Below are 23,337 nucleotides of genomic sequence, written 5' to 3'. Positions count from 1 at the left end.
TCCATTGTGATGAATTTATAATCTGTAGTTTAATAAGACTTGGTGTGTTCTTGAATCGATTGAGTTAAAGCTTCTCTGTGCCAAGTATTTCTTTCAAGTTTACACTCAGTATTTTAGTATTTTAGATTCTCTTTAGTATTTTGGCTTCTCTTTATTGACAGCTAGTATCCCTCATTCTACCATCTTAATAATCTTTACTTTTTTCATCTCACTTGGGCAGATCTCAGATAGTCAAATGATGACTTGCTACAGGGAAGTATTGTGATGGTATATTTTACATAAAGAGGGGTGCACAGAAATTTTGAAGAGATATCAGAATAGGGAAACGGTAGCTGCTTTGATCCTGGATAAAACGATAAAACCTTCACAGTATGGTCTTACTATTTCTTTGAAATAAATATCTAAAGTAACAGATATCTGTGTTTAATACAGCTACTAACAGAACAAACAGAACACCCACTTTCTAGAGTCAAATTATTGTAATATCGTTCCTGTTTTGTGTTACTGAGGCCTGTGTCTCATTATTAGTATCACTGATAGTGGACTACTTTTCCAGGCCCTGAGATGGTTCACTCTAATTCAGTAATACTTGTTTTTCTAGTTTATATTGAAAAGTTTCTGAGACTTATCACTAGTTTTTTTTTTTAATTCATATAGTACTGAATTAAATATTTAAACCACTGGTTTTAAACCTGATTAATAGGTATGGTAAAGACATTATCCTGTGAAAAATTTGCAGAATAATTCAGGAACAGTGAAATTTTCCAAGCAGGCTTTTTAATAGACTGGTGAGACTAAAATTCATAAATTATATAACTATAGAATCTATGAAAAAAGAAGTAAGAACATTATAATCTTAAGAATGTTTTTCACCTTTTTTTTTTTTAAATGCTGATTGCCTTCTAACATTATAGGATGGCTGTGACTGTTGGAAGATATTAAGTCAAGAAATTATTTGATTCTTCTTTCCTGTCATACCATTTGATGTTTTTCCTGTTAGGTATACTCTCTTGGCTGCTACCCTAGTTGTAGTCAGAAAAGCAAATTCCTGTATAACGTCTGGTAGTAGATTTGACCTTTATTGTTGGCTGCTGTTCATACCAAGCTTTTGATTTCATAGTTTTTTAAATTGTATTTTTATATTATTGGGATTGCTTTTTATAACATATTTTAGTGGGGCTTGGGGGTATTATTTCTCTTACAGTTTAATTAGGATAGAATTTATTAGAATTCTAGCATAGATTAGTTGTATTAATGTGATAAACCTAGTATACTTTTAACATAACTAGTATTAGATTTAGTTCTAATTTCTGCCTTACCTGTTAACATAAAATTTGATGTAACTATGCGAAAAGGGAAAGGAGTGGATAGTCCATTGCCTTCAAACTGACTTAGACTTTATATGAGGCTTTTCATACTATTAGAAGGACTTTCCGGTTTTTTTAATTCAACCAAATGATTAAGCACTTAAATGCTTTTTTTAAAAAAATGCTTTTTAAACGCATGTATTGGCAAACATTCTTCTTGGGTCATTTCTAATGATTCATTGCTGTTAAAGATGCTGTATTTATTTTTTATACACTGTAGCTGTCAGATGCCTCTCTTCTATATTGATGCTCCAGGTCATTTTGCATCCTTATATAAAGATACTTCTTTGTGCCTTTTCTTTTCTTTTCTTCTTGAGAAATCTGTTTCTTTGGGTAGCTTTACAACCTTGCAATTTTAAGTGCCTGGGAAACTTTTGTACATCAGGCTGTTTGGTCCACACTCTACAAGAATTATATTTTAAAGGAGTGGAACCAAAAGGCCTAGGGGCAAGAAAATTGAAGAAATGAAACCAGCTTCTCTTCAGCTTTGTAAATAATTGAATAATGCAATATTTCTACATACTAAATAGGCCATTCTTTTTTTTCCTCTACAAATGTCATTGAAATTTAAAAAATTTTTTACAAATTTTCAAGTATCAGTATTCAAGAGAGCTTTTGAAAATTAAGGCCATTTATGGCAGCATTGCATAAGGACTGGAACTGAATTAGCACAAAAGATTTTAGAATTTCTTCTTAGTCTGCATAATAACCCATTAAAGTGGTTTAATCTTCTTCACTTCAGTTCCTTTTCTTTAAAGTAGAAGTAAAAATATGAGCCCGTTTTCTCTAGAGAAATGAGATGGGCATAGAAAGTCTTAAAATCCCTGAATGAATAAATTCAGTGAAAATACAATGGCGCCTCATTTTTTGCTGTAGCTCTATTGTATTAAATGCTGTTGTTGCTTATAAATGAATCATACAGTCTCATTACTTAATAATGAAAAAACTAAGTGATATAAGGATATGATTTGAACTCTGTGATCCTTTGGATCCTTAGACACTGGTTTAGTCTGTCTTTTAAATCTTTTATAGGGTAAATATCAATAGTATAGTTGTATCATTCAGAGTTGTAAAGTTAGGTCATCTTTGTGTTCAAAGAGCATTAAAGCGCTTTTCTGTGATGGGAAAATATGAATTCTAGGTTACTGATGATGAATTGTATTACTACATGTGTTGCTATTTTTAATATTTATGAAAGCCTAATTTTAATGAATAAAATGTATCATTTCTGCATGAATGCATATATTTAATAAGTGAATTGCTGCAATATATGTGTATATTTATGCATATTTTATTATATAATTTTGATGTATATTGATTATTTTATCTGTTTTATTAATACTTTGCTATTTTATAGTCCAGTTTTAATTTTTAAGATTAATTTCTTTGTAATCATTTTTCAGGGAACCCATATTGAGTTGTCTATTGGAATTATTTTGGGAATTTCAACTATGGCAGGTATTTAGTAATAGTAATCTTTATTATTCCATTGTATATTTATGAAGAATTTTAGTAGATTAGGTTTAGGAGAGGATACTTTTCTTTAGATGAGTTTGTTCATTGAGTTGTCTACTGGTTTATCTCCTTAATACTATTCCTCTAACTTTTAGTTTTGTGTATATAGCACATATTTTTCTGAGAAAGTTTAAGTACTTTATGCTAGTTAATGGGTAACAATAATCTACTATATTGACTATGTTAAAGTTTTTCTTTTAATTCAGTGTTACCCTAAAGCTTCCTACCCTTTTCTCTATTAAATTATTTGTTTTCAAATTGGGTAGGAAAATCAAGGAAGGAAATACGAGATAGAAAATCTAATTTGGTTCTGTCTCCTTCTGTCCCCCTAATTACCACTCTATTCTTCATGATGGTGAAATTTGGGAATGATTCTGTGTTGTGTTATTATATGGAACACATGAAGTAGTTGAGTTAATGAAAAAGACAGTACTTCTCTTTGATTTTCTTGAAAGTCAGAGCTGTACATATAGCTTTAGTTTTTAACTTTCAAGTATCCAAATTACCTTAAAAATTATCTGAAACTTACAACTACAAAATGCTGTATAGGTGTTTTAATATTGAAGCTAAAATGGAAACTGGCTGCTCCATCAGAAAAAGCCTACTACTTGTTGGAGGTCGAATACTATAATCTCAGAAAAATGGTGTTCTATTTTGAAATCTTAGATTCAGAGCTATCAAATGAGTTACTTTGGATATATTTGTTGTAGTTTGAGAAATGTGATAACTCTTTCAGACCAGTGCTTTATTGATTACATAGTAATGTATTATAATGATTTTTCTGATTTCTATGTAACAATTCATTTGTCTGTTTTTCATTTTTTTAGCTGCTGCTTTGGGAAATCTTGTGTCAGATTTAGCAGGTCTTGGGTAGGTTCATTCATTTGTTCATTTGTGCACGTAGGTACTTGCTCTCTTTCTCTTCTCCATTTTCCTTTAATTGAAGAGGATAAGAAAGAGGGACATTTATTTTTGTGTGTGTTTTAGAACTAGATTTTTTAATTTAATATTTCTACATCAGTAGCACTAAATCTTTGGTGTGCATCAAATATAGATACCTAGGTTGCAGAATTAGTCATGCAGATTTAGTGTCTCTGGGGATGGGGCCCTGACATTTTCTGTTTAATAATCTTCTCAAGCAATTCTGATATATCCAAAATTTTTCCTAAAACTATAATGTAAGCAGAGTTGGATTTTCATATACTAAAATGTTGATATGTATTTTGTAAATGTTTCCAAGGATGATACAGGACTAAAAGTAAGAAACCCTATCATTTTTTCACCCTCACCCTCCTCTCACTAAGCCCAAAGATAAGAGATATGGCTCAAATGGGAGGATACTGACTGGGCATGTTTTCTAGAGAGAGGAATTTTGAAAGGGGATAATGGCCAAAGCACACATGGGCTTGGCTAGTTTTTGCTCTTTTTATTCCGTGTGGCGGGAATGATGAAACAAACTGAGGATGCCTATTTGCAAAAGGCCAGCTTTCTCTCTTTCTGTTTTTACATTCTCTCTTCCAAGCGACAGATGGCCTGGTCTTCTTCCTGAGCTTCGGGAAGCCTGGGAAGTACAAATTAGACGAAGCTGGCATTAATTATTGTGATAAACATACTCTCTTTTGCTCAGTCTTTGGTTCTGTTTCTTCCTTTTTTGGTTCATTAGAATGGTTTTGAGATTTGGATTTTGGTCAAATAGAAGTCTACTTAGCCCTATAATCAAGGCAAAGGCAGCTTCTACATTATCTAACCTTGTGTATTAGACTTTTGCACTAGCGTTTGGAGCCAAAGCTACTGTTAAAAACAAAGTTTCTATGCTTCTGAGCTGAGGCAGAAATTTTATATTCCTGGAATTCCTGGCATAAATCTTCAGTGATACTACCCTTTAAACATTCCATTTCCCACTTTCCAACAATAAGGTTGATAAGGATAATTTTATACAGCCACTGTGATAACTTTTTATATTTTAATAGAAACAAATGATCTAGTAGACCTTTAAGGCCATTTAGTTTTAGATTGCATCATTAAACGTTTGTTATTAAAGAGAAAGATTTTGTCAGGAGTCTTATATTTAAGAACTATTTCTCCTCTGCCTTAAAAAAAACAGCATTAAGTAACAAATACCACATTACACCAATCTTAATTGTACAGGTTTTTAGAACTTAATATATCTGACATTAGGATCCATCTTATAGTTGATGGTATGCATAGTTTAATTGGCAGCTTTTTTTCTTTCTTACAATTCGTAATGTAAGATTGTATCTAATAAGCAATGGCAACTTAGAATTGACAAATACTTGAAATTGCTCTGAAAATTGTAAGCTGTTTTTCTTAGTATATCTGATAAATTTTGGAAATTTTTTGTTTTATGATAACAGTTATTAACTTATATGTTAAAGGGCTTTGCTTTGAATTTGGAATAAATGCATAAATTGTAATTGTAAAAATTTTTTCTGTACCTTGAATTGTTCTTTTTAAAGTAGTAGTAGAGATTAATTGCTCTAAGTCAGTTAATTTACCTATGTATTAAATATGTCAATATGAAAAATTTTAAACCATGTATTTATACATAATAAAGAAGAAAATTGTAAAAGAATGTTTACATCATTTCAGAGTGCCAGTTACAGGTGTAAAATTATCTTATCTTTGTAGTAAATTAGTTTTTCCTGTGTGAGGACAATGTCTCTTTAAAAACTTATATTCTGTCCTCTTGTGTTTTTTAAAGACTTGCAGGCTACGTTGAAGCTTTGGCTTCCAGGTTAGGCCTGTCAATTCCTGATCTCACACCAAAGCAAGTTGACATGTGGCAAACACGTGTTAGTACACATTTGGTGAGTACTTTATATGGTTTATGATAATGGGCTTGAGTAGCCAGGACAAAACACTGTATAGTTCAGTCCCTTGAGAAATTTGAGACTAAAATTGATTTGAGGGGAACTTTTAACAGAAATTGTCCAAGATTTGACAGTTTTCAGAAAAACAGTAATTTTTATCAACTTTTTATTTTTTGTAGGTATGCTTGATTTTTTTAAAATTCTTTGTGTGATTCAGTTAATATTGAAGAGTATCAGTTATGTGCTGAGACTGAAGGCAAACTGAGTAATAAACTATAGTTATTTTTGAGAATTGTGTAGGTAGAGAACTAGACATAATGAACAAATCACAGTTTAGTGTGACATATGCAGTAATGGAATTATACACTAGATAGAGCAGTAACACCAGTAAAAGAATTAACTGTGGAGAGATGTTTCTTTTGGTGGGGAGATTTTTGTCAGTATTAGATCTACACTTATTTTAAAATTATTGATGAGACATTCACTAGGTGAACAAGAGAATTCCAAGTGTTATCGACTAGCAAGTAGAAAAGCGTAATAAAAACAGGATGTGTTCAGAGAAATATAAGAAATTAGGTGTTGCTGGACTATAAAATGTAATTGTTGTGGACAGAAGCAGCAGCAGAAAACAGCAATGGAGAGGTAGGAGTGGATCAGAGAGGAAAGACATTTTCCTGTCTATGAATAAGCTATGCTAAAGAGATTGAACCTCATACCTAGGTGATGGAGTGATAGTGAAAGAAACTGAATGGATCATGATGCCATCAATTAAGTCATGAAGAAAAGGGGTAAGAACAAGTGTGTTAAGGGAAGATAATGAGTTCTGTTTTGGACATGTTGAATTGGAGATGTTAGTAGTACATTCAGGTGGTAACACCTAATAGGCATTTGGATTAATGGTCAAAAATTAGATATAAATTAGTGATGATGAATATTATCATTCTTTCATCCAACAAATATTTATTGTTTACTACTACATGCAGGGTGTAGGTCTAGGAGTTTTAAATATTGGTTAACAAAACAAGATCTTTTTTTTTTCCTGGCAAACCTTACTTTCTAGTAGGGGGAAACAGACAATTAAATATCTTGACACACATTTGGTACGTTAAAATTTTACAAATGTTACAGGGATTAAAGGAAAAAAGAAAGCCAAGCAGGGTAAAAGAGGTTAGGCATGCTAGGATGGAGACAGATTGCAGTATTAAATAGGAAGGTCACTGCAGGCCTCACTGAAAAGGTAGGTGGTAGTTAAAAGCATGAGAGAAGGTGAGATTGTATAGGGCAGTGGTTCTCAAAATGTCGTCAGGACCAGCAGAATTAACATTTCCTGAAAACTTGTTAGAAATGCAAATTTTCAGACTCTACCTTAGACCTATATAAAAAATTATATATATATATATATATGTATGTATATTTCCATATCCTACCATTTGCAGGTAAATTGAAGTGAGACTAGCTATTTGTTGACAAGTAAAGATATTCTAACATTCTAACAATTTGACTTAACATTTTAGCGCTTCAGTTGGGATCGAGTGAAGATTATTTTCCTGAGGCTTCCTCTTCTCACATAATTGATAATTCTGTTTTCTTTCTATAGCCTAATCAGGTCTATTTCCCGTCTTCTATGACAAAAGCGCCTCAGTTACTAAACTAATGTGTATGTATGTATACATATATATAGTGTGTGTATGTGAGTGTGTTTTGATAAACCCCCACCAGCATATGGGGTGATTCTATTCCTTCGTGGTTGACTCTGCTGATTTTATGTTAGGATCACATCTTCCACTCTTTAATATAACATTGAGTTACTTACAACCTGAAGTAGTTGAAGTTAGTGATCTATTCATGACATAAGCCAACACTGAAATTTACCCATGAAAGAGTATATACCAGTACACATGCAGGGTTCCAGTTGACGAAAGTTGTATTTTAAAGCCTCATTTGTAACTTGGTAGTCTGAAACTCGATCAATATTTTCTTGCCGAACAATGTTATAGATGTACTCAAATCCTCAGGTTAACCCCAGTGTAGTTAACAATAGGGCCTAGATTATCATAAGACCTGATAATAATACATAAGTAACTGTTTTTACAATGGAAAAATGTGTTTCAGGTCCTAGATGAGGGAGCCAGAAAAGGGTATCACTCTTCTTTTCTCCCTCTCTGCCCTGTTGACTTTATGTCCCATTGAGATTACTGGGTTGGAACTTATTGGCTGGAATGTCTAAAGTGGGGGGACGGGGGGAGGAGGAAAGCCTGGGTTTCCATGCACCATAGTAACAGGCATTCTAAAAAGAATGGATGGGAAGTGGAAGTGGAACCTGTTAGAATGGTCATTTCATGTATATGAGGAATTAGGAATTTAAAATAGAATACAATCTCTCTTAAGCATATATAAACGAATACAAATGGTATCTAAGGTCAAAATAAGAATCTAGGATTAACTTTATCAGCATCCGAAACGCAGAAAATTTCTGCTTACTAAAACTCTGCAGGAGTGATACCTTTTAAAATTTGATATGATGAAAATGACAAATCTGACCATCTGAAAATGACAAATCTGATAAAACATGGGTATCACTGCTACCAACAACAACAAAACCTGCAAAATAGCAGAATTGAACATTTTTATGCAAGCTATTATCAAAATGTTAATGTCTACTATTGAAATTTATTAGAAAATCTGTATAACCTAGATAAATGGACAAAGTATAGGAAAGCACATTTTATTCAAGACTGTAGATTATGTAGCTGTCTTAGCATCTATACTGTTTGAAAGGACTTAGTGTATTTGCCTTTCTCTGTATAACTGACTGGAATTTCCTGGTGGAGAGAGACAGACTGCAACTGATTAGTCCCTGTTTCCCTGGTACCTACCAGAGTTTGGCAAATTGTAGATTCTCAGTAAATGTTTGTTTGAAGACATTGAAAAGTGTTTAGCCTTGAAAGTCATCATAGGAATGCAAATTTTAAAAATCACTTACAAACACATTTTAAAAAAATGTCCATAATATAGGCAAGGTTGCAGAAAAATCGTGTGTATCTATACATATAAATATATTGCAATTGGTATATCTATATTTGCAGTTTTGTCTAGGCTAGACAGCATGCCAGTACTCTATGAATATGCACAAATATTCATATTATTTGATTTTTAAATACATTACCAAGGAAGAACTATACACAGAAACGTTTATTGTTCTATCACAATGGTGGAAAAGTAGCAGTGATTTTTAATAGTAAGGAGAGGTTTAGGTAGATTACAGGCCCATCAATTCAGTGGAATTTAGAAGTTTTTATAAGTTTATGCAACAGTTTGGAAAAGAGCTTATTATACCCTGTGTGGCTTTGAGGGGAGGAGTGAGGAAAAAAACAAAGATACGTCTATGTAATGATTAGACCTACATATAATCAGGTTTACTTGGAGATAAATATTGAAAAGAAATATATACAAAGGGTAGCAAATCCAAATATGTTGAGAGTACTTGGTGAGGTTTTTTTCTTTCTTCCTACCTTTTGATACTAAAATATATGTACAGTTTTTAAAAAGTGTTTTTCTACTTGAATATTTCTTTAATGTTATTTTCATGGCAATTTGAAAAAAAAAATATCCTGGTTGCTTTGAACTTTACATGTTACTGGTTTTAGAAACTTTTTGTAGATTATTTTTATATTTAAGTTATTATAATCGAAAGAAATATAGTCACAGTTGAATTTTACAATACCTAGTAAATCATACATACTTAAGCAAGAACTCCTCTTACAGGGATGAAATAACTTTCAAAAAATGTTTGCTTTTGTTTCCATAGGGCAAAGCTGTTGGGGTGACTATTGGCTGCATTCTAGGAATGTTCCCTTTGATTTTCTTTGGAGGAAGTGAAGAAGATGAAAAACTGGAAAAGAAAAATCAACTCTCTTAGAATACCTATAAAAATGTAAACTAATGTACCTCAATTATTAAATATGCTGTCACAACATTTAGGAATTAAGACAGTAACAGTGTAATAGATATGGGATCAAATAATTCAGCATGTATTCTGGAAAACACTAACTTATTGTGGCTTGGTTTTCTTAGGATCTTTTTAAAAAACTTTTGTGTAAATTGTTGAAATGCTTTTTCATCAATGGCAGTCAACATTTTACCTTTTATTTTTCTTTCTTTCTATACCAAAATACCATTTAAGTAGAAGTCATTGATGTACTGTGCTGACTTGGGGTTTGGCTGTTTGTTGCTCACCACGTGTACGTGCATGGAAGCCTTTCCTGTTGTTGTTGACGTTCCCTGTAGTTACGATTCAACCTTAAGATTTTTTCCAAATTACTTAGGGTGTTTAATATCAGTTAAAGATTTTTTTTTAACTCTTTTTTTGGCAACATCAATTTTGTACTGTTTCACAGTAAACATTTACAATCATATAATTTTAGTCATTTTTAAAAAAGCTTTTACATCTATTCAAAATGGACAGAGACGTTAAGTATTTTATGTGGCTATCACTCACTTTAATTTTCTGACCTTACTGTCTCAAGAGCCAGATATTAATCAGAATGAATGATTTTTTGGTCTCCCTATTACATAAAACTATGTATGTTAACAAGTATATTATTTTGAGGTTTTTTTTTACTTTTAATTTCTCAAACTTGAATAATTACTCAGTGGTTTCTGACTTTTAAGGGAAAGAAAATGACTATTTTAGGGAATTTTTAATGGGGATTGTAGAATTAAGGTGAACTAAGTAGTTTGACATGACGTTTGGATAATTAAGAGGCTAAAGAATTTTTTTCACAGAAGTAGAAAATGGTAACTGTTAAGAAGTTTTATAGTATAAGTGGTGAAGTTGAGGTGTGTTTGTAAGGTTGATCAGATACAAACTATATTGTTTGGGAAGAATTTATTTTTTCCCCTAAAAATGGCTTCTCATCTGAATTGAATGAGTTTGAGTACTCATAATCCTGATGTTGTTATATGTTGTTTGGCGAATTTAATTTCTGAATAACTTCTTTTGAGGTGAAAAATAAATATTTTATATTTTGCTATTTGCTATATATAGCCTAGTAGTCAAAAGTTACATGAAGAGAAACCCTTTCTCCCTTCTTGGTCCTTTTGTGTTTTTGTTGTGTTTAAATCGTATTCTAGATTGAAGTTACTTATTTTTAATCTTATATATCTGACTTAAGTATAGATGTGAATCATAAATTTTAATTCTGTGAACCCTTAAAGTTTGTTAGCATGTGATCTGTTACACGTGCTAAAAAATTACTCTTAATTGTAAGAGTAATTAAATACATCATGGAGGAGAAAAACAAATTAAAATTACTATTTGGGCCACTGAAATTATGTATTTTGCTAAATAGATGTAAAAGAAGGGAAACTTATAAAATGGCTGTATTTACAGCTACCTTATTTTAAAGTTTTATTTGCACATATTTACTTTGAGCTCTTATTTTCAGAGGAGCTATTTTTTTCTCACAGCAGTTTGTCCTGAATTCTCTTCTGTGCACTTCAAAATAATTTAATGCTATTCTTTAATCATAGATTTATGAGGGAAAAATAAATCATACAATATAAAAATAAATATATAACATTCTTATTATGTACAAATAATATAACATCTCTGATCAAATTAGAATGATAAAACTTGACATCTTAAATTGAATTGTGGTTTGTATCTTCTACATAATAGCACAGACACATCAAAAATTTTTTATTATTTCAGATGATAGGATTAGAGTGGTTATTTTAAAAAAAAATTTTTTTGGAAATGTTTAAGTGCTTTTGTCCCTAACTTGTATTGCCATTCTTTCTGTTTTCTAAGAACGTTTTTATTGTGGTGCTTACATTTTCTTTTTATTAATTAAATCCCATATTCAGAAAACTTGCCTGTGAGTTTAGAAAGGGCTTTTGATTATTGTTTCTTTTTCTTTGCTCTTGAAAATAACACAGTCCTACGGAATCTCTTAGTTTAGCTGGGCATCTGTAGACTTATTTAAGGTGTAAACACATGGAGTATATAACCTTTATATTGAAAAGCATTTTAATTTATGGACATGATAAAAATTTACAATATTCAGTTAATTAGTTTTAAAAAAATGGAGCCCTTTTGTCCTTAATCTAAGGTATGCATTTTTTTAAGATCTTATTCTACACTAGTATGGTGCTTTGCACAAAGTGACTTCTGAAAAATGGTTCCCTTTAAGATAATGACTTCTTGTAATCGTTGTTTCATATTCCTTGTCACGAAGAACCTTATTGCAGATTGAAACTGGAATTCTTATTTCTCCTATTAGCTATTTCTATATTGGGAGCACTATAGCTATGGTTAAATGCAACATGAGCTGTGTCAGTACTGTTCGTTTAAAATTCATATTGTCTATGTATTATGATTTACAGACTTGTTGATGCATGTAAATTGGGTGCATTTTGTTGCCACTGTATGTTAAATGGTGACCAATGTTTTTACAGAGGAACTGAACAAAAAAAATATCTTTTAAGAAATTTTGGAATGTGGTTTTGATTTTAAAATTTAATTTTCTTCCTAATCTCAGAAAACCCTGGTTATTCTGTAGCTTAAGGAGATAGGATTGATAAATGCAGATTTGTTACAGGATTGTAGCAATGTCACTGAAACAGTCAAATGGAACTACTCACCACTTCCCTGAAGTCCACACTTGATAATATGACGTTACAGATTATGAGAGAAGAGTGATCCCATATTGAGAGAATTTGACCTTTAATAGGATGTCAAAAAAACTTTAGATGGGAAAATTGGTGTAAATTACAGTGACGGTATTTACAGCAGAGATATCCAGGTCTTCTATATAATAACACCTCATTTACTTTACTCCCTTTCTCTAGAAGATACATTTCAAAATTTATCTTTTACATCAAATTTTTGTGTAAACCATTTTGAAGTAAATCTTCCTAATTTTCGGATTATATTTTCTTTCTATCATAAAAGAGTGTATTAAAGGTAATAGAATGTAATCTTTTTCTTAGTGGCTAAGCGCCTCTATGGACATTATTATTGTGCTGTAATGCAGTACCTCCAGAATCTGGTTGTTTTTTTTTTTTAATAGTTTTCATTTTCTTCTCATTTTTTTGCTGCTCTCTCTTCTGGCAGTTGTTCTCTCTAATTTGCTGCTTCTTTGCTGTGTAGACTTAGAAACTAGATAGTTTCTTATATTATTTGGGAAATATTAGTAACTAGGCTATGGAACCTGAGTAAAATGGTGATGGTGATGATGAGCATAATGTTAGCTCCCTTTTATTAAGCATTTATTTGTTGCTATGTACTGTAGTATTTTACACACATTGTCATATTTAATCACTTTTAATAACAATGTTAAGTTGGTGCTGTTATTATTCCTATTTCATGTTGGGTGAATTGAGACATGGAGAGGTTCGTTTGCCCACAGAGTCGCTACTCATAAGTGGATAGAATCTAGCTTTGTCCAAGTGTGAAGTCTGTGTCCTTAACTACTTATCATTGCAGTCAGGACATATATATATGTAAAAAAAAAAAAAAAAAAAAAAAAAAAAATATATATATATATATATATATATATTCTCTGTTTAGGGCCCTTTTTAAAACCTATTTGTGGAATTATTTTTCTCACTTATAACTTAAGGGAATTTTACTTAAAATCTCAAAGCCCATTTAACAATCCTGTGTTTTTGGTTGTGTATTATGTGCTAGGAACTGTTCAAGGCACTGAAAAAACAGCCCGAGCATCCCTATCCTCATGAAGCTTATTCTGTGGGAGGCGTAAGTAGGGGAGGAGAGTACAGGGAAGCCAATATACACTTAAACAGGTGGTGATAAGTACAATACAGATCAATGAAACAAGGGGGTTAGAAGGTACTGGTGGTCAATGTAAGGGGGTGGGGAGGTGTGGTTATTTTAATATAGGGCAGTCAGGGAAGACCTGAATGAAGTGAGAGCATAAACATCATATCTAGGAAGAGAAGGTACCATGCTAGGTTCCAGAAAGTTGATGTTAAGAAAATCTCCAACATATGAAATACATTTCACTGGAAAGCATTGTAAGATATTTTCTTGTTTGTTTTGTATTATTCATGTTTTCTGGATTAAGCCCAAATATTAATATTTAAATATTAAAATGAATACTATTGCATATTTATTGGCATCAGTAGAGGGAAATGGCCCAGAAGCCTGGGGAAGCTACCATGGGATTCATAGTCAGTGGATATCACTATCAGCAAATAATTTAGTGTCTGTTGTGTGCTCATAAGTGAAACCTTCCTAACAGATGACTTGTTTTAACCAAAGTAGTGAATGCTATTGGTATATGAGTTGTAACACTGAAGTTAGTTTTTCTCCTCTAACTTTCAGAAATGAAGTAGTGACTGAAGTAGGGACTTGTAACACTAATTTTGAAACCCCAGGACTTTCAGGATCTGTTGATCTTATGCTGACAGCTGTATGAAGCACATGATGTTTTGTATTGGTACTTACATGAAACCTTATCATACATAGGTTAAAGCTATTGATAAGTTTATGAATGAAAGAAATTTCAACAAAATGTTTATTGACTTTTAAATATTAAAAAGTTAGAGTAGGCATATGATAGATTATATAATTTCTCTGCAACTACAAGTCAAATGTTCTGTTTAAGTGAATAAAATGTGAGAATGATGACTAAAGAGTTAAACTTGAAGGAACTACTTTGGGGGGTAGGTGGGGAGAACCCTCAAAAACTGTATGATAAAAGGATTTTCTGTGATAACTGGAATTTGGTGAAGACTTGGTATTTGCTAATATGAAAGCTATGCATTTATATAGTGCTTTACTATTTATAAAATACTTATGCAGATGCAAGATATAAATGGGCTTTAAGAGAGGTAATTGAGTCAAAGAAAACTGTTAGGTACCTTAATTAGAATTAAGATTTTTCGTTCTGTTATGTCACCCCACCACCCTGTAACCCTACCATTCCCACTTTGCAGTGGGTTGATTTTGCAGTGTGTCTGTATCTCTGTCCCTTGTCTCAAATGTATTTTTTCTATTCCTTCTTTTCCTTAACTTCAGACTGATGGAAATGCAATTTTTAGAATATATTTTATGTCCTACATGGTTACTTTAAAAGCATTAAATCAAACATTGTCTCTTTCTTTCCCACCCCCATGTGGGAGGAGGAGAACAAATCTTAGTTAATTTAGTTCACTCTTTAATTGTTAACAATTTTAACTGTTCTTTCTTCCATACCAACTCAGGTAAAGAGCTCACATTTCATAAGAGGAAAAAGAAGGTATTGATTGTGCTTTAAATGTTAGCCCCTCCGAAGGATGGAGTCTCTTCTGTCTTGCTTACTTCTCTATCCTTAATGCTGTGTGCAGCCGCTGACACACGGTATTTGTCAGTAGAAGGTTGTTTAATGTGTGAGTCAGTGCTACCCATATCACTATGCTGTCCTCGCTAGGAACTTGACTTCTCGCTTGACTCCCAACTCATTCTGTTTCAGTACTGAGAATCTTCTTGTGTCCCATTTATATCACTTTTGAACTTTGACACATTTTGCTTCAAGTAGATTGATTTGTGGTTCATCTACTCACGAGCTCCCTAAAGAAAATCAGGAGGCTGTAGACCACACTTCTGTACTTTGAGAACGGCTGTCCTGAACTTTTAGTTAGTTTAGATTAGGTTTAGCTGTAAATGACAAACCTAAAAATAACAGGAGCTGAAATAAGATGGAAATTTATTTCCCTCATGTAAAGTTACTGGGGCATGTTTTCCAAGGCTAGTGTAAGGGTGATGCTCCCCAAAGTAGTCAGAGACCCAGATTCACATCCTCCCATTTTATCATGTGTAGTTTTTGTCCTCAAAGTCACTTCATTGTCTAAAATGACTGCGTAAGTCCCAGCTATTATATCCACATTGTACGCAGGAGGAGGGAACTAAAAAGAAAGGGCTTTATCCAACTTTTTTTAAGTTACCATGTGACTCATCTACTTACCTATCAGGCCTCCATCACATGCGCTCACTAAGCTGAAAGAGATACTTGTAAATCTCTCCATTTGGTATGGCCAAGTGTATAGCCAAAAATTGGAAGAAGGGAAGGACATTTTGGGAGACACCCATTTGCAAAAGATTGGGCTCAAGTTTCCATGCAATGACTGCACTCAACTCTGGGAATGTGCCATTTTCTATATAATGTCTTAAACCAACTTTGTGGTGTCAGATAACCTATAAATGAAAAAAAGTGTCTACCCTTAAACACCCAGTATGCAATGACAGTTTCTTTTCAGGAAGGGAAAGAAAGCGCAACACAGCTATCATTAGTTGCTATAAATTATTAAATCCACCACCACCATCCCTCAGCTTATTTATTTGAAGGCAGTGGAAACCCATCATATCCTAGCTGCTTAGAGGCTCCCCAGTGCCTTCAAACAGATTTTTTTAAATGGCTCTTCGACTAGATCTCTGTGTGAGCATTGATCTATTGCAAGTACTACATCAGTAGTTCTCAAACTGGGAATGATTTTGCCCCCTTCTAGGGGATGTTTGATAACATATGGAGACATTCCTGGCTGTCATAAGTGAGGGGTGGGTGGAGGTGCTACCGGCATTTAGTGGATTTGATGCCAGGGATGCTGCCAAGTATCTACAATGCATCGGGCAGCCCCCGCGATAAATTGTCTGGCACAAAGTGTCGATAGTACCAAGATTAAGAAATCCTGCAGCATTGTGTTTTGGTTTTCGTTTTTGGGTTTTTTGGGGGGGAAGTTCTCAGATTTCAGATTTTTTCCTGATTTTACCTTTAAAGGATCTCAATCAGTGTACAAAAGGTATAAATTCAAGTTGAGGATCCCATTACAATTCAGTGTCAGTTAATTGAGAAATAGGCATTGGCTTCTTTATCTTACCTGTATTTATCTTTACAGATACATATAGAGGATAACCTGGTAGACAGAGTACATTCAGAAGCTGAGAATATTGGTTCTCAATTTTAGTTGAGAATTTGTGATGAAACATATATGCTTAGAAGTTACTTACACACAGATGTTAGTTAAAGCCATTGTAATATATATGTCTCTCAGTTTGTAGAGTGTAGGAGAGGAGGTCCAAGAACTGAATTCTAAGTGTGATTGGGAGTGGGGGTGAGGGGAACAATCATTGGTATTTAAGGACCTAATTCCTCTATGTGACCATCTCAATAGATGCAAATAAATAAATTGACAAAATCCAATAGAACAGTCAGACATCCATACTTGGCCAAAATTCTCAGCAAATGAGAAATAAAAGAGAACTTTCTCAACCTAATAAAGAACATCTATGAAAAACTTACAACTAGCATCATACTTAAAGTAAAAGATTGAAATGCTTCTCCACTAAGATCAGGAACAAGGCAAAGATGTGTACAGTTACCACTTCTATTCAGATGGTCCTGGATGTTCTAGCCCATGAAATAAAAAATGAATGAATGAGTAAATGAATTAATGAATGACATTCAGATTAAAAATACAGAAATAAAACCATCTTAACTTGTAGATGACATAATCATGTAGGAAATCCTGATTAGTCTACTGAAAAGTTACTAGTAGTAATAAATGAGTTTCTCAAGGTGGCAGAATATAAGGCCAATATACAGAAGTCAATTGTATTGGTTTTCCCCCCTTGTCTTTCTATTTATTTACTTATTTATTTTATGGAGGTATAGTTTATTTACAATATTATATGTTTCAGGCATACAACATAGTGATTCACAATTTTTAAAGAATATGCCCTGTTTATAATTATTATAAAATATTGACTATATTATGTGCTGCACAATATATCCTTGTAGCTTATTTTATACATAGTACTTTATACCTCTTAATCTCCTACCCCTATCGTGCCCTTTCCCCTTCCCTCTCCCCACTGGTAACCACTAGTTTGCTCTCTTTGAGTATGTTTCTTTTCTGTTATATTCATTAGTTTGTTTTATTTTTTAGATTCCACATAAGTGGAACATACAGTATTTGTCTTTGACTTATTTCACTGAGCAAAATACTCTCCAAGTCCATCCACGTTGTTGCAAATGGCAAAATTTTATTTTTTTATGGCTAAGTAGTACACCATTGTGTATATATATGTATATATACACCACATATTCTTTATCCGTTCACCTATTGATGGATATTTTGGTTGCTTTTATAATCTTGGCTATTGAAAATAATGCTGCTGTGAACATTGGGGTGCATGTGTCTTTTCGAATTAGTGCTTTCATTTTCTTTGGCTGTATACCCAAGAGTAGAATTGCTGGATCATATGGTAGTTCTATTTTGACTTTTTTGAGGGACTTCCATACTGTGGCTGCACCAATTTGCATTCTCACTAACAGTGTACAAGGGTTTCCTTTTCTATATATACTCACCATCATTTGTTATTTGTGGTCTTTTTGGATGATAGCCTTTCTGACAGGAGTGAGGTGATGTCTCATTGTGGTTTTGATTTGCATTTCTCTGATGATTAATGATGTTGAGCATCTTTTCAAATGCCTGTATTGTCATCTGTACATCTTCTTTGGAAAAATGTAATACACGTTAACAATGGAAAGAAACTATTGATACATGCAACAAGTTGGATATGTCTCAAAATACTTATGCTGACAGAAAGAAGACAGACAAAAAAAGTACACATTATATGATTCCATTTATATAAAATCTAGAAAATGCAAACTAGCTTATAGGGATGGCAAACATCTGGTTGTCAAGATGGAAAGCGAGGAGGAAGGATTATAAAGAGGTCACGATAAAACCTTTGGGGGTGATGAATGCATTCATTGTTTTGATTAGGGTGATGGTTTTACATATGCCAAGACTTATCAAATTTTATACTTTAAATATTTGCAATAAAGCTATGTTAAAATACGCCCCCTCCAAAAAACAAGAGTGAAAGGAAAAGCGATAAAAGCCATTATTACTGCGTATTTTTCTTTACCACCATCACCACCCCGCATCTTCTGAGCAGGAAATAATTTCTAACTCTTCTTTATTCCAAAATCACTTTTTGCTTCCATTATAGTATTTATTAGACGTCTCATTTATTATTCTAAAACTTAATGGCTGAAACCAATTATTTTATTACTTGTCTCATTTCTGTGGGTTGGCTGTGCAGTTACGCTACTGGTTTTGCCTGGGTTCAGTCATGTGGCTGCAGTCAGCTGGTGAGTTGGCAGAAGCTGGAGGGTTTAAGATGTTTTTGGCATAGATAGAAGACTGGGATCTCTCGCACCATGTGGTTTCTTGTCATTTTGTGGTCTAACCAAATCTTTGTGTGGCAACTGGGTTCCAAGAGAGTAAAAGTGGAAATCATGAGGTCTCATAATGCCTATATTCTGGACCTTACACTATGTGACTCCTGCCACCTTCTCTTGGTCAAGACAAATTACAAAACCAGCCCAAATTTAAAGGGATGGGGAAATTGACTTCACCCTTCTGATGTGAGGAACAGCAATATATTGCAAAGGCATACGGACACAGGGAGGCATTATTCATTGGAGGCTATTATTATAATAATCTATCCTTCCAGATTATGCCTTATCATGGGCATTTTTTTGCCCCCTGTATCCCTTCTATCGTAAGTTTCTTGAAAGTAGGATCTTACTAATTTTGTATTTCCCTTTGCAATGATCACAGACCTTGCACACTGTGTAATAAGTGTTGAATTTTCCCCAAATGAGGAGAGGAATAAAGGAATGTGGGAAAAAACTAAAGCTGCAAATGTGTCATTGTAGTGGTAGGGTAGAAAAGGTAGGTCCCAACTCATTTAAAATAATAATCTCAATAGCAAGCAAAAGCAGACAGCAACTATTGATAAGCCATCAGAATATCTTAATAATCACAGCATTTTTGGGGAGCAAAATAGGTAAGGACAATACAATCCCCAGTTTTATAGATGAGAAGGGTTGCAAAGCTAAGTAGCTAACCCTTATTTAAATACAACTCTTTTGATTCCAAATTCTAGGCTCTTTTATTTTCCTTCAAATTTTATAGGATTATACTGTGTTAGGCAATTGAAGAGAGGGGTGGGTAGCTTTGGGGCTTTGAATTTCTAGAGAAAACATTCTGGTGGTTGGTACGGTGCTTTTTGTGTTTATGTTTTCCTGTGTAGGAAACGAAAGATTTAAGAACAATGCTTAAGGTGCTTAAAATAAACTCTCCTCATTTATTTCAAGTCCGTTTTATTTCTAAGCAGTTAGATTTCAAAAGACAAAGCATGTTGTGGAGCAGCTCTGCCAAATCTTAGTCCAAATTCTTTAGTCTTTCCTAGAAATTGCAGCCAATGTTTTGCTTATCTGCTATTAACACATTACCCTTTGCATGCCATCTGATATTTGGCATGTTTTATAAACAGACTGAATACTCTAGGCCAGATCCCAGCTACATTTAGGTTTTATAATTATATCTTCCTGCAATATTCTTCCCACTCAGACAGCTAATAAATAGTTTAACTAATTTAAGATTGAGCCTTCCTCTTTGTCTCTGTAAAATTTAGAGATTGAAAATGCAATTCAGAAAAAAAAAATTCTGTACTCACTCCTATTATTTGATGTTTGATGTCCAGTAAGGAGCAAAGTTTTGAGGGGAGTAGATCAACAGAATCATGAGATCCAGTCCCTTCCCTCGAGGATCTTCTGGTATCAGAGAGTATCTTTGGGTATCTGCAAGCTCCAGAATTCTGTGATTCTTAGTGAGAGTTCCACATGGTTCACAATGTTGCTGTTAAGTTCTTTTTTTTTTTTTTTGTAATTTATTTTTAGCTATATTTTTCTTAGAATAATACTCTTTTTTTTTTTCGGCTTTTTTTTTTTTTTTTTTTGCTGTGTGTCATTTTATTATTTTTTAATGGAGGGGGGGTTGAACCCAGGACCTTGTGCGTGCTAAGAATGCTCTCTACCACTGAGCTTATACCCACCCACCTTACATTCTTATAATGCATTATATTATAGTTTTTTTTGTTTTTATATAATTCAACATATTGGGCAATAAAGTCATTTTGACATATTCATCTTAGCTAATCTTTACTCTGCACTAAGACTTAATGTACCCTTTTAAATAAAAATAATGAATTACTCCAATTCAGGAAAAATATAAATGAAATACAGCAATCTTAGAGAGCAAGACGTCAATTTAGTTTAAATTATTGTTTAACACCTTTATTGTGGTATGATTCCTGTACAGTAAGCTGTACATTTCAGATGTACAATTTGATGAATTTTGATAGATGTATATATCAATGAAACCACCACCAGAATCAAGATAGCTAACATTCCCATCACTCAAATTCAGTGTGAATTTTTGAGTTAAATTCTCCATGCTACCATGGCTCCCTCTGGATACTATTATTTTATGTCTGTTGTGTGATGCGTCAACACTGAGGCCAAGGCGATATATCTAATTCATTGTTGTGTCCTTGGTATTTATCATGATAGCATATTATAGGTTTTCCCTATTTCTATATATATTTTTATTAGCATTAATATCAATTTTGAACTTCTAAAGACTTGATAAGAGAGCTTCAAATTCATTAAAAATACATGAATAGATTTAAACTACTCACCCATTTTCAATTCTCTTTTTAAGCCTTCAGCCTCTGAGCCTCTGAGGGGAATGGTTGCTGCTGACAGATCTGGCAGTTGGTCAGATAGGAAGATCTACTTTCATCGCTGAAGTCCTTTGCTTTTCTTTAGCCATGTTAATAATAGCACTTGTCATTTGGAATCCAACAGTTCTAAGCCAATCAATTCCTAACTGTGGGAACTTACACATGAGGACTAATCTCTCAACTCAGTGTCCCGTTTATAAAGCTGATACAGTAACAGCTCTCTTACAAGGTTGTGAGGATTGAATTATATATTTTTAATGCCTGGCAAAATTCTCAGCATATAGAAAGTGCTCAGAAAATGGTCATAGTGAAGATAGCAGTTTTTAGGGCTCTTCTTCCTGCCTTCAATTTGGTGCTTAAATATTTGGGGGAAAAAATGGAACCTGTTGAATATTTTTGAGCTGAGAATAATGGGAAAGTGAAAACATTCCACTCGTTCTCTTTGCACATTTATAGTGTGATTTTAAATATTGAAATCTCAGTCTATTAGACATGCCTTGATGAAAGTTAAGCAACCAAATGATAACCCAGATCAAACAGATAGTTTTGAAATTCCTTTGCCACTGCTACCCTTAAAATAACTGCACTGAAGTGCAATGATTTGGAGCCTACCAATTTTTTTCTTGTGTGTTGTGAAAAGCTAGTAAGGTCTTATAAAACTCCTGTAGTTTCTTTCAAATGATACTTAAACCTAAACCCCAGGTCTCTTGTTTACTAGCTGTTTGATCCCAAGCAAGTCATTTAGCTTATCTGCAAAATGAGTTCCATACACTCTTATTATCTCACAGGCTTGTTTTAAGATTGAAAGAGACATTACATGGGAAATGGCTTTGTCATTGGGATGGCTGTTATCTTAAATTGTAATAATACTAAACATCCATGGAGGTGAAATGGGGATTCCATTTAATGGAAAACTTCAGACATACCTCCTTTCTCATGTGAAATGGGATGACCACAGTTCACTGGATTCTTAAGGAAATACTTAATCTCATAGCACTAACTTCTTCACGGGCCATCTATTGTAAGTCGTAGCCTCTCTCAGTCACTAACCTGGCTCCTCTCCTGTCATTTTGGGGGTCCTTTTTGGAATCTACCTCTGCAGAGAAATTAGCCACTTAATAATTTTATTAGAAAACACTTTTCTGCTGCTGAGAAAGGCCCATGGTTTACAAAAGATACCTAGTACTTGATAGCTGGTCTGTCTAATTCTGCAGTGCAGAATTATGAAGCCCGTTGTTTCTGCACACCTAACCCGTATTTCCTCCCTAGGCTTTAACAGCAATAAGGCTGATATTTTTAATCTTCTTTTTGTTTCTTGAAAAGTTCAGAACTCAAATAGGAAAAAGGAATATTCTTTATTACCCCACTGAAAAGTAAGGGCTAACCTAACCAAGACTGATTCCTTACAGGGTGACCTCTGAAAAACTCCAGAGAAACCAGCTACAGCTGAGAGTTTAAGACAGTCAGACCAACTGACAGCAGAAATCTGAGTGGCAGTTTAGTTGGACTGGTGCTCCTGCAACCGAGAATACCAAGGTGGCAGACTTGGGCTGCATACTGAGGTTCTGCCATGTTATGCAGCTGTGACCCCCTAGATTTGACTCCAACCTCTTGATTTTGCTAACTGATGAGTGCTGGGGTTATGATGTAAGGATGAAACCAAGGTTCTGCCCCATCATATTGCTGGGATCACAAGTTTTAGACCCTAACCCTCAGTCACATCATGTAAAGGGCTTGTATGCATTCAGTCACACAACTCAAAAGCCCCACAGGCCAAAGACTGAGCTTTCTCTTCCTGAAGTTTGGCCTTGCTAGATGCCTGTGTGCTGTTTAAATGCATTGGAAAACAGGGACTCACACATCTACTATGACTTTTGTCTCTGCATTTACCCCCACCCTTTACATGTTCCAGAGGTCTGGGGTGGATGTGTATGTGTGCCTTGTTTGGTCATTCTTCTTTGATTGCTGCCACCTCTAAGCCTGCTCAAAAAGAGTGATTATAATTTATCTAGAGCTCTCT

The 23,337-nt window shown here is 33.7% G+C and overlaps 1 protein-coding gene across 6 annotated transcripts in view; it reads left to right on the top strand.

Moving 5' to 3' along the window:
- TMEM65 (transmembrane protein 65) overlaps nucleotides 1–14,833 on the top strand; it is a 45,286-nt gene extending 30,453 nt beyond the window's left edge. For all 6 annotated transcript variants that reach the window (XM_074353025.1, XM_074353024.1, XM_074353026.1 and 3 more), the window contains 4 exons: nucleotides 2,771–2,825; nucleotides 3,710–3,752; nucleotides 5,605–5,710; nucleotides 9,522–14,833. In XM_074353025.1, the coding sequence (XP_074209126.1) occupies nucleotides 2,771–2,825; nucleotides 3,710–3,752; nucleotides 5,605–5,710; nucleotides 9,522–9,632 (315 nt within the window). In that variant the 3' untranslated portion in view covers nucleotides 9,633–14,833. The remainder of the gene's footprint in view (nucleotides 1–2,770; nucleotides 2,826–3,709; nucleotides 3,753–5,604; nucleotides 5,711–9,521) is intronic.
- Nucleotides 14,834–23,337: the final 8,504 nt, after the last annotated feature.

This window comes from Camelus bactrianus, chromosome 25 (genome assembly GCF_048773025.1).
Source record: "Camelus bactrianus isolate YW-2024 breed Bactrian camel chromosome 25, ASM4877302v1, whole genome shotgun sequence".
Lineage (NCBI taxonomy): Eukaryota > Metazoa > Chordata > Mammalia > Artiodactyla > Camelidae > Camelus > Camelus bactrianus.
Note: the sequence above shows the minus strand (reverse complement) of the source record. Positions and strands in the feature narration are given on the sequence as shown.